Genomic DNA, 11,756 nt, shown 5'->3' on the forward strand with positions numbered 1-11,756 from the left:
AGAAAAAAGAGAAGAGTTTAAATGGCTACTAAAGTTTAAAGTGAAGGCTAGGATCATGAGGTGGTTTCGGATTAATCCATTCCATTACCACCTCTAACTAGCAAAACAATCCAAAACCTTCAATTGTCTCTCTTTCTTTTCTTCAAATGACAACCATAACCCATTTTAGCCATTTCCAAATTTGATAAAATAAAATAAAATAAAAACATGGGCAAAATAGGACTTTCCATTCCAAAACAAGAAAAACCGAATTTTCAGCCACAGACAAAAAAAAAGGTGCAACGTGTGTTCACACAAAAATTGTGTGCCTCTCAGGTACAGTGAAATGGCGCGAAGGGTACAAAATGATTGAGTTTGTTTGGTTGGTTTAAGGTTTTTCTGATGATCCCGATTCTCGCGCTTGCTGCTATGACCGATTTTGCCGGTCACCCGGTCGTGTTAGCTTAACCTATATGTAAGCTGACACATATCTAAACCCCATTTATCTCTCTCTCTCTCTCTGATTGTTTGTTTGTTTGTTTTCTTTCTCACTTTCTCTCTTGCATTCGAATCTCTCTTTCACCACATTTCCAGACGTTTGGATTTTGCAAATCGATTCAGCTTCCTCGTCTGGGTACTTTTCTGTTTTTTTTCTTTTCTTGCAAACTATGTTAATGTCTAAGGTGTTTGAAACTTTGAATGTTAAAGTAGATATGTTTTTTTTACATCTTAACCTTTCTGGTTATGATTTCTTGCTATAATGCTTAAAAGGGTCTTGTCAATTTTGGTTCTTTTTTATCTGGGGTTATGCAAGTTTCAATCTTTTTGAATTGTTAACCGCAGAATAGTGAATTTGGCTAATTGGGTTTTGAAGAAAATTAGTAAAAATTATGGCTTTTTGAAATTCTTTTAATGTGTGTGTGTGTGTGTGTGTATATATATATATATATATATTTTTTTTTTTTTTTTCTTTTGTGAAGTTGTTTAACGCTTTGTTAATGGATGCTGAAAGTGTATAAGTGTGAAGTTTGTTGTTGAAATTGGGGGATGACAATGTACCATGAGCAACAGTCATGATGATTTTCTAGGTAGTGTTTTATGAATTTGTATAATAAGTTATTGGAAAATTGTGTTTTGAGTTTAAAATGAGCTTTGTAAATGAGCTTTGTAAAAAAGCTATGAGAAGTTGTGGTTGCAAAACAGAGTTTTGAGTTTTAAAAATGCTCCCAAAATGCTTAACCAAACTAACCCCTAATTATAGGGGGATTAATCTATTGTATTGTGCAGAATGGGAAGGGTAAAGCTAAAGATAAAGAGGTTGGAGAATACAAATGGTCGTCAAGCGACCTATGCGAAAAGGAAGCATGGCATCATGAAAAAGGCTAATGAGTTATCCATACTATGTGACATAGACATTGTTCTTCTCATGTTCTCACCAAGTGGCAAGCCTTCAGTATGCAGGGGAATGCGCAGGTATCTTTGTTCATATTTCCATTTTTTTTACATATTACAGAATCAGTTGATGGCCTTGCCTCAGGTTGGGTTTTCTTGGTTGCCTATTTAAACGATTAGATAGCACCAACCAGTGGTTCTTAGTATAACTTCTGCTCATTAAATCTGTGAACTATCCAAATCTAGTAAAGATAAGTTGTTTAACTAGGAAACGTAGGAGGCTTCATTGATTCACTATAATAGATTAGGTTGGTTGCTAAATTGCTTAATTTTATCAGTCAATATCAGACTAGATAAAGAAAGGGAAGTATTTAAGGATAAATTAAGACTACTTAAATATCTACTCGATGTGGGAAAGTTTAATCAAAAGTCATTGTATGTCTACAGCATAATAAAAGAAATACTTACTATCATCATCATCATCATCACCATTGTTGTTGTTGTTGTTTCTACTACTAATTCTTGATTAAAGATTTGTCTTTCCTTTTTCTGTTTTGGGTGTGTTTAGTAGCATTGAAGAGGTCATTGCAAAATTCGCACAACTAACACCACAGGAAAGGGCAAAAAGGTACATTCATTTTTTCTCGCTAGACAAGTCACATTATTTCATTTCATGCACTTGAGCTATATAAACATGACATTCTGATTGAACCCTTTTCGCTGAACTGGAACAGGAAGTTGGAAAGCCTTGAAGTAAGTCCTGTCTTACAATCCATCCTCCATAAAAAATATATATCCTATCTACTTATTCCTGTTTGAATTTAGTGTATGTATATCATCACCCTTTTCTGTTACATAATTTTTTGTTTTCTTTTTGAGAGTTTAGGCACTCAAGAAAACTTTTAAGAAGTTGGACCATGACGTGAATATACAAGAATTTCTTGGTACAAGGTATTTAATGATGAAGTAAATTTATTCCAAGTAGAATTTATTATATTACATTGTTTTGTCAGAAATGTAAAATTAAATTAATTGCTTTTTTCTTTTCTTCTTGTTTCAGTACCCAGACAATTGAGGTATGCCTGCAAATCAAACATTAAAATGCTATTTATTATCATTTAGAACTCTTGCTCATGAATTTTCATGCTGCTGACATGTTATATTTTCCTAATTTGGTTTGGCTAGGATCTGACTAACCAAGCGAGGTCATTAGAGACTCAACTTGCTGAAATAAACAAAAGACTCAGGTGAATGCCTGAAATTTTTTGCTTACAGAATTAAGCAGTTTTTTTTTCTTTTTTTCTTTTTTTAATTTTTATAATTTACACTGTAACTATTGGTCACATTTATTTTTATTTCTGCAGCTATTGGACTACTCCTGATAAGATCAACAGTGTAGAACATTTGGGGCAAATGGAAGATTCACTTAGGGAATCACTTAACCAAATTCGAACACATAAGGTATGCCTTTTATTCCTCTTGCTGGTGTCAGTTGAGGAAATTTTCTTTAATTTGTGGTATGTTGAGATCATACTCTTCAAATGCTTGGTATTACATAGACCAATTTTGCTCAAAATTCTTGAAATTAACTAATTGCTTTTGCGATGTCTTGGTTATGACAAGGGGAAAATTACAAATTACCATCCTGTGGTTTATGGTCCTACACATTACTTCCCTGACTTTTGAAGCCTACAGAATACCTTCTTGTGGATTAGACTAATTGCAAGTTGCAATACCATATTTTCCATCCAAATTGTGAATGAAAAAAAATGACAAAATACCTCATTCCCCAAGTTACTTCTTCCCTGCAATAGAAATTTAGAAAAATCAAAATTCATTTCCAAACATTGTACCCATACCCCACCATCCCTGAAACTCATTTGCAAACACCCCCACCCAAACCCTTTTCCAATTTCAATACAACCAGCAATGATGAAATCTACCCAAACCCATCATGCAGCCCAAAGAACTCACGACCAATACACCATGGCTTCCAAAATCACCCCAACCACATGGCTTGAACCCATTAACATTAAGACACCCATGAATTGTCAATTAAATAAAAGCAAGGGGCATTTTTGCCATTTTCATGTTAATGTAGATGAGAAATACAATGTTACAATTTAGTCTAAAGCACAGGAAGGTGGAGTGAAGTTTTAAAAATTCAAGAGGGCAATTTGAAAAACCTCTAAACCACACGGAGGTAATTTGTAAATTTCCTAAAAGAAAATGTAATTTAAATTTTATTTGGTTATAATTTGTGCTGAAACCATATTTATAAGAGTATATACATGAGTTGGACCATCTACATCTACAATATTATCAAACATGAGTAATGAGAAGAATGTCTTGTTTATTTCTTGTCTAATTTGGATGGAAGAAAGGACCCAAGGAGTAACATGAAGGACTTGGTACCCTAAATAAATTTTTTACTACTTAGGAAAGTGCTGAAAAGGATAAGAAAAATGATATAATGCCACATCTAGAGGCTAGAGAGTGTGCATGACTTCAATTAAGGAGGAGCCAAGTAACAAGAGCCAGTCATAGCCATTAACGTGCCACAATACCTCTTTTTTATTATCAACAGTTCTATAGACATTAATCCCTTTACCTTTTTCTAGCAGGAAAATCTACAAAAGCAGCAACTTATGTCATTAGAATGCAGTAGTCAGGTAAAGAATGATTTTAACTGGTGTGAATATTTCCTGATGTGTTTCCTTGGTATGGTCATAATCTGTAATCTAAACAGCTTTTTCTTGCAGTTCCAAAATGGGATGCATATGCCCTTCAGAATAGGTGCTGAACAACAGCTCCAACCTTTATCGTGGCTTCCTAATAATGACAGCCGGCAAATAATATTTCCCGAGGACCCAAACTTGCTTCCCCATAGGTGAGTGTTCTCCTAAAAAGCATTCTTCATGCTACTCCATCCAGATTTATGTATGAAATGGTTATTCTTTCTCTTAAGCAGCTAAAAAAGAGAGGAGGTCATGTCTCATTTTTGGATGAGATATAATTTCATGAGAAGCATTCTGCAAACTAGACATAATTTTTCTTAGCATATGATAGGGTGAAAGTTTCAACACAATGTATGATGATATTTCATGGAAGAATTCATGACTGATGCCTTAATAACCAATAAGTGTAGTCAACTAACTCATTAGATTAATCTGTCTTTTTTTATAGAGATGTGGAGTGCTCTGCAAGTTCCTCCCTTGGGAGTTATTCTGGTTACTTTGGCACGGGTAAAAATTCAGAGATTCCTAATTCTGGGCAAGAACATGGCTTGCTGAATCAGTTAACTAGAAATGCCCCTCTGAGGCTACAACTGGGTGGGCAATATCCTTACCTCCCATACAATGTCAATTTGCTGAATGATACTAAATTCCAACCAGCAGCACAGATGAACCAACAAGAAGACCCTTTGGAATATCATGTTAGTGGAAATTTTGGAACTTCTAGACCAGGGTATGAGACTACTCATCATGGTTGGGCTTCCACATCTGGGTCTAGTGTTGTTAATATGTTTGATGAGCATTTATATCCCCAGGTAAAATTTTCTAGTACATTGGTTAAGAACTGATTTCTCTCTTGCATGCTTCTTGTAGCCTTTGAACGTAAAGTGTACCTTTTTGTTGATTGGAGCCTGCTGGAAATACTAGTAAAGAAAGGGGGGGTGGGGGGGTTGAGGCTTCAACCTTGTTACCTTTCAAATTTTGCTATATGCTACATAAGCAGCCTACCATAAATTTAAAATTTGTGTTATCTAATAAGAATGTCTGCCAACCCCGCTCCCCCCCCCCCCCCTTTTTTTTTTTTTTCCTCTTAACTTCTGACTTCAGAGTGTCTTTCCATAAATGTACTTTGTAGAATTTGATGTGATTTCCTTGTACCTTGCAGAAGAATTTGGCAGGGTGTAATTGAGCTTGACTTTTTTTTTTCAACAAATAATTAATTTTATTGAAAAACAAGAAACTTTATGTACAGAGGCTGTTTTAACAGAATTAGTGTCCTATCTAACATGACAAGTATTGCAAATAGGCTTCTTTTTGGCTTATATTTCTCTCAGTTATCTGTCTTTTCTCAGTTAAATTTCAAATGGTGACCATTTGTTAGTGCTAAGTTTAATGATGATCTTGGAACGCCTTGAGACTTGTCTTTAGTATGTAATCTATTTTGTTATGCACTTCATTGACTGAGCCTTTTATTCTTAAAAAAACACCAAACATTTGGAGATTGTAGATCTAAGCTATTATATGAGTGTCTTTGGTAGTGCTCTTAGTAATAGAATCCATGTAAAGTTAAGACTTTAGATCCAGGGCAGTTGCTATAATACACCTTTTCCCAGCCTGCTGAGATGTTTCTACAGTAAAATCTTCTGATGTTCAGAATCAATCTGAGGTTTGAAGTCTCTTGAAAACCTAAACATTCAACTCATTATGTTGCCTTCTTATTGTAATGAATTTTTTACCTATATAAACCGAGGATGAAATATAGTAACATATACCTACATTTACTGAGTAATTCTATAAGGTTGACATAGAAACTTGCATGCATGAATAGAGGATTGAAATGACCTTGTTCCTTTTATTCTTTTTATTTTTCTTTGTCAATATTGTTTTCTTTTTAGTTGAAAGGTTACTTGTAATGGAAATACTTTTGGATTCTTATAAATGCTACCATTGTTTTTTGCAGCAACCAAACTGAGATCCAAGAGTTATCTAACCTTTTATTCTCAGATGGAATGACTGGAGAACTTGGATCAAGCTACTAATCCCCTAAGAATTTTTTTCCAATGGTTAAATTTTGATGAAACATCGGAGGCAACCACCAGCCAATGACATATAGCATTAGCACAGCATGAGTGCCCCAACATTAATCACTGGCAGAAGGAATGTTGCTGGCTCCGTCAAACGAGGCACTGCCCTTGTGATATCAAATGTTCTATACAAATTATACATTAACTTTAGGTCTGTAGGGTTGTTTTTGCTGCCTCCTCATCTTTGGGTGTCAAGGATACTAATAGCAGCCCAAATGTGCCATCCCTTGCTCCTTCTTAGTAACATGAGCTGTAAATAAAACTACATATGGCAGTGATATTAACCCAAAATCACATATTTGTATTGAAAATTTTGTCTTCAAGTCCTTATGGATTGTCCTCTCATATATATGATACATTATTAGTTTTCAATTCCTGAACCAGATAATTAACCTTGGCAACTTTTGCTGGAGTAATTGGATGGACTATTGCAATACTAAGACCCAAAATTCGGTTCTGTCGAAAGCCAATATGGCTAGGCTATGGTATAATCAAAGTGGTTCAGGACATTTCAACTCAATATTTGTTGTTAGAAGCACACTTGGATGATATCTTCTATACTAAGTTTGTGCAATATATTTATAATTAAAATTTTATACTGGATGAGAAGCAATGATATTTATTGGATAATTACATCATATTGCATATTAAGAGACTGTTGTAATATGCTTCTTCCTTTTTTTAGTTTACTCATCCATGCATCTCGCTTCAGTAACACACCCCTGTGGGATTAAACTATTCTCTTGTGACTAAATTTTTGTTAGTGATTTTAGTGGGCAGTAGAAATAGTTGATCTGAACAACATATTTACCAAATGGAGTGATTAGAAAATTTGAAGATTTGTGGTTGAATTGAGTAGACAATTAGTCTTCCAGCAAAAAGAGTAGACAATCAATCAGTGTAAATAATTTATGGTCAAAATATAGTGATACCCCCTAAACTTTAGTTCATGAGCAATCATGTTATCGCTTTTAATCCTTAACAAACTTAATATGTGATTGTTTTTAGTCCTCCAAAGTGATCAATTTTAACCTCTAACAAACTTAAAGAGTTATTGGTTTTAGTACTTATGGAGTGATGATGTTGTTACCTTTTAGTCTCTACAAAGTGATCAATTTTAGTCTCTACAAAACTTAAAATGATCAGTTTGTCCCTAAAAGTAATTGTTTTTGGTCCTTATGGAGTTAAAAATGTGTTAGTTTTTAGTTTGGCCATATGATTTCAAGAACTAAATGCAACCACTTCAAACTTCGGGGACTATTAGACCAACAATGCTGTTAGGATTTAATTTATAAAATCGGTTAAATAGAGATTCGAATAGGAGGGATTGCTAGAGATGTTATACTTCATGGCCATTCGATGCTTTTTATTGGGAGTCCACTTAGATCAGGCAATAATCCTCAAATTTGATCATTAACTGAAATACAATTAGCATAATATATCAGCCAAATATTTTTTTGGGAGCCATGCTGCAAGTCAGTTGGCAGCTTGAAAGGGCACCAAATGTGTGACATCAAATAAAACAGCAATTCAAGTTAGAGTCAAGGAAAGAAAGCAGGTATCCACCAAAAAAAAAAAACACAACAACAACAACAAAAAGAAAGGAAGAAAAGAGTATGTGTGCCAAATGAAATTATAGTCATTAAAGAGAGATTTGATAGATCTCTTTTCCTTCTTTACTCTTCCCTCTTGGAGGCCTCCTGGAGTTCATTTCAAATATCCATTTAAATATAGCTTTAGAGCAATCACAAAACTTGGGGAAAATAGTATGAACTTCTTTCTCCCAAATATATGAAAATGAAAATTTATATTTATGCTTACAAAGATCTAATTGTACAACTGCACAAGACTGATTTAATGAAAAATGCATCTGCTTGATGAGAATGCAGAAATTGATACTGGAAAAGAGTTTGACTATATCTGATTGTCAAACTTGAAATGGAGAGAAGAGGCAAGGATAAGCCATTAAACCATTTGGCTTTACAATTAATCTTCAAAAGCTCCCATCAAACATCCACGGTTGGAACTAATTATCTTAATCTGTAATATCAAAACAAAGCTTAGCCTCATCCCAAGGGCCATTGATCTCAAACTTGTATTCCTGCATCCGTATAAGCCAATAAGGACACACCACAGTAACAAAAACCAATAAACCCAACAGGAGAACAAAAAGTAACCGGTGCAGTGTATAAACAAAAGCCAAGGTCATAGCCATCAAACTGAAAGAAAAGCAAAGGTGCAAGCGGAAGGAATACTTCTTGATACAGTAAGTGACCAGTGGAGCAAAAAGGAAGACTTGCAAGGAGAATAGCATGATAGCAAAAACTTGTAGCCTTGATGGAAGGCGAGATGCAATGAAAACCGATGCTACTACAGAAGCATTTAAAGATATAGAACTGGTCAAGGTTGGATTTTTCAGAGCTCCAGGAGCTGTCACGGTTGATCCTGAATAGTCATGAAGGAATAGATGAAGTATGACAAGTGAAACAGTTACTGCCCAAATGGTATCTGAGCTAATGGATCTTGTCAGAGTTTGGTAGATAGGAGCCAAAACAAATAGCCCAGTTGTAAAAAAGAAAACATTGACTAAATAATGCAAGAGAAGGTTAAGGGAAAGCATTTCTTCGGTTAAAAGGAGAACTAGAAAACCTGATCCAAGAAGGCTCACATCAAGATACAAGAGGGAACTTTCATCAAGAGTTGATCTGAGAGTATATGTCCAAACCAAACCGACAAGAACAACAATGCATAGATATTGAGAGATAGAAATTGCATCTTGCATCACTTTCAGCATGTCCCGTTTTACAACATTGGCATTCATGACCATACCTTCAAGGAAACACTCATCAGTGTGATTATCATCAAACCCAGGTTGCATCCCTCCATATGCCACTTTTCTCCATTTGGCTCGAGTTGGAGATGGATTTTCTGCAATGCAGTTATCCATTACAATCTAACTGATCTATTGCAGACGTAGCTCCTCGGGGTCAAAGTTGTCAGTAAGATAGTAATTCCTTCTGAATTACATAAATCCGGCTCTGACAGTCCACAGACATGAGAAGAAATGACATCTCCAACAAGGAATGTCTCTCTATTATAGGGTTCATTATGAAATTAAAGAAACCTGTAAAAGAATGCAAGCAATCAGTTCCATAACCATGTACACTGATAACAAAGGTCAACAAGAAACTGTTACTTGAGGTGGGAAGAAAACAAGACAAGGAAAAGAAACTTGAAGAGTGTGTGTGTATTTGTCAAGAATATAGTGATTTTCCTTTTGAGAAAAGATAAAGCTATCATGGTCAAGCAATTTGCAAAAAATGTTGTAAAATAGTTTGTAGCTCTAGCATTTTCCTACATTATTTGGTCCAAACAGATGATAAGCCTCTTACAAGCCTAAGTGGGTTTGGAAGTCAGGTCCACCCAGATGATGGAGTAATCTAGAACAACTAATCTATCGAAAACCTTTAATGAAGACAACCCACTATAAATCTGGAACAAACTGATTGCCAATGAAGAAAATGAACCTAAAAAAATAGCTCTTGTACAATATAAGTAATTAACAAACATTGTTACAGAATCATTTAAAGATGGTTAAAATTTAATTTGCCACATCTGTACATGTAAGAACCAGGGCCAAACCAATTTCCCACACTTAGAACTTCAAATTTTCAAAGAAATTGAAATCCACTAGACTATTGGTGTGTACAAAACTTGGAACATGTACCAAAATTAGACCTTTCTATTAAGGAAATTATCACAATCAGTTAACAAAACAAAAATACAATTATGTGAAAGTTTATGGTTTTTTCTCAGAAATTTTTTTTCTCTCTTCCTAAAAATTATCTCAACAGCCCAATTGAGCAATTAGCATTCAGTTTGACCCCATTGTGTCCTTACTTTTTCTTTTTTTTTTGGGATGAAATGAAAGCAACTCATTCAGCTTGATAATTACTTAATTGGTCATACTGTAATGTCCAAACCAAAAAAAAAAGGTGCTAGCTGATGCAATTCGCATTGAAACCTGATACCCATGAAAGCACTTAACAAAAACTATATGAAAGAAGCAACAAGAGGCAGTCAATGAGATGAAAGATGCAATCTTTGAGAAAGTTGAAAGAATTAACAGAAACCCAAAAAAGAAGAAGAAGAAGAAGAAGAAGTTTTACCAAATAATTGTCTTAGTTGAGAGTTCTCTGTGTCTCCCAAAAGTCCCAATGCTCACCCCTTCATCCTTTCACTCACAAACGAGTGGGAATCGGCTGAGGTGTGGTTTCTTGATCCCTCTCTTTTCTCTCTGTGCGATTATTGTGGCTCTTTTTCTTTGATTTTTATTATTACTAGTCGCTAACCCATGCGATGCACGGGAAAACTATTAGAAAATAAATTTAATCCGTCTTTTTGTTCTATTAAATATAATCTTTCTTTTATTCTTTTAAAGTTTAGGTCTAATGATAAAAAACAATCATCGTGTAATGGACATAATAGATTAACATTTTATTGAAACTATAAAAAAAAGGGTATAACATCATTTTAACAAAAATCAAATCAGAGTAGTGCTTCCAACTTTTCTACTTATCATAACAAAAATCACTTATAAAGTTCACAGACATTATATCCTATAAAGGCTATGAAATTGAACAAAAACCGAATAACCCAGCATCAAAATCAACAATAAGAAAATATATAAAAATTAAAAAATTAAAAAAAAAAACGCTCTCAGACCATCCACAAAAACCCATCTACACACTAAAATAAATGAATAAATTCTCAACATTTGGATAACCAAAAAAATCTAAAGCGCATCCAAATTTGATTTTCACATCTTTTCCCTTCATTTCCACAGGAACCAAACAACTTCTAAGAAACCCAACGACCCAGAATCGAAATCATCAAGAAGGAAACGAAAAAAAAAAGCGATGGATTAGTAAAATACCAACCGTAACTAAACGCGGAGGTACCGTAAGTCGTTTTTGTAACGGCGATCGGAATCGAAGGTCTGCGCACACTTCTGCAAAAACCGTGGCAGCTTCTCATTCAGAACTTGCGAAGGCAGCGAATCCTTCATCTTTCTGATCCCTCTGTATATACAAAAAGCCAAACAATCTCACTTTTTAAAACCATTAACAGAGCTACCCACAAAGAGAGAGAGAGAGAGAGAGATAAAGAGGCATACCGGAGCCATATGGTTGGTGATGCCTTCTTTCTATCTCAGAGCTGACAGTGTGGGGATGGCTTCTAGGCAGGATTGATTTTCAGTGTTGGGTTTTGGGGAAGGAGAAGGTGGAGAAAAAGAGAACAGAGAGGAACGGCAGAGCTTTTTTTGTGTTTATGTTTTTTTATACTTAGGTTTTTATCGGGTTTTAGGAAAGGTTTTTCTTTGCTTATTATTTTTTTTTTTCATTTATGTTTTTTTTTTAATATTATGCTGAGTGAAAATTTGTGGGAGTTTCAAAAGTTTCGGTTTTATATATATATATATATATATATATATATAGATTATTATTATTTTTTTTTTTTGGAGTTGTTGTTGCCTTGTTGGAGCTCATAAAAAAAGAAAAAGAAA

General features: G+C 34.5%; 2 protein-coding genes across 13 annotated transcripts; one reads left to right on the plus strand and one right to left on the minus strand.

The window, feature by feature from the left end:
- The first annotated feature begins 283 nt into the window (after positions 1-283).
- On the plus strand, positions 284-6,591 carry LOC115992776 (agamous-like MADS-box protein AGL30). Of its 10 annotated transcripts, none has more exons than XM_031117006.1 (12): positions 284-454; positions 1,267-1,452; positions 1,940-1,999; positions 2,106-2,124; positions 2,258-2,322; positions 2,432-2,447; positions 2,557-2,618; positions 2,736-2,832; positions 3,996-4,043; positions 4,134-4,261; positions 4,558-4,921; positions 6,067-6,591. In XM_031117006.1, the coding sequence occupies exons 2-12, from the start codon at positions 1,268-1,270 to the stop codon at positions 6,076-6,078; spliced, it is 1,056 nt and encodes a 351-aa protein (XP_030972866.1). In that variant the 5' UTR covers positions 284-454; position 1,267; the 3' UTR covers positions 6,079-6,591. The 10 variants fall into 10 exon arrangements, with proteins under 10 accessions (XP_030972866.1, XP_030972862.1, XP_030972859.1 ...); XM_031117002.1 differs by having other exon boundaries at positions 290-454; positions 3,993-4,043; XM_031116999.1 differs by having other exon boundaries at positions 291-454; positions 1,241-1,452; positions 3,993-4,043.
- Positions 6,592-7,980: 1,389 nt separating this feature from the next.
- Positions 7,981-11,534, minus strand: LOC115992497 (phosphatidylinositol N-acetylglucosaminyltransferase subunit C-like). Of its 3 annotated transcripts, none has more exons than XM_031116702.1 (3): positions 11,367-11,534; positions 11,131-11,271; positions 7,981-9,314 (listed from the first exon to the last, which is right to left on the minus strand). In XM_031116702.1, the coding sequence occupies exon 3, from the start codon at positions 9,135-9,137 to the stop codon at positions 8,226-8,228; it is 912 nt and encodes a 303-aa protein (XP_030972562.1). In that variant the 5' UTR covers positions 9,138-9,314; positions 11,131-11,271; positions 11,367-11,534; the 3' UTR covers positions 7,981-8,225. The 3 variants fall into 3 exon arrangements, with proteins under 3 accessions (XP_030972562.1, XP_030972563.1, XP_030972564.1); XM_031116703.1 differs by having other exon boundaries at positions 11,127-11,271; XM_031116704.1 differs by lacking the exons at positions 11,131-11,271; positions 11,367-11,534 and adding an exon at positions 10,360-10,769.
- Positions 11,535-11,756: the final 222 nt, after the last annotated feature.

The sequence above is a fragment of the Quercus lobata genome, chromosome 5 (genome assembly GCF_001633185.2).
Source record: "Quercus lobata isolate SW786 chromosome 5, ValleyOak3.0 Primary Assembly, whole genome shotgun sequence".
NCBI classification, from domain to species: Eukaryota; Viridiplantae; Streptophyta; class Magnoliopsida; order Fagales; family Fagaceae; genus Quercus; species Quercus lobata.

Excerpts from the sequence above, each read along its gene's own strand:
- LOC115992497 (XM_031116702.1), bottom strand. The coding sequence starts at position 9,137 with ATGGATAACTGCATTGCAGAAAATCCATCTCCAACTCGAGCCAAATGG.
- LOC115992776 (XM_031117002.1), top strand. The coding sequence starts at position 1,268 with ATGGGAAGGGTAAAGCTAAAGATAAAGAGGTTGGAGAATACAAATGGT. Across the intron at positions 2,833-3,992 it reads ACCAAATTCGAACACATAAG|CAGGAAAATCTACAAAAGCA; the intron begins GTATGCCTTTTA and ends ACCTTTTTCTAG. Across the intron at positions 4,044-4,133 it reads CATTAGAATGCAGTAGTCAG|TTCCAAAATGGGATGCATAT; the intron begins GTAAAGAATGAT and ends TTTTTCTTGCAG.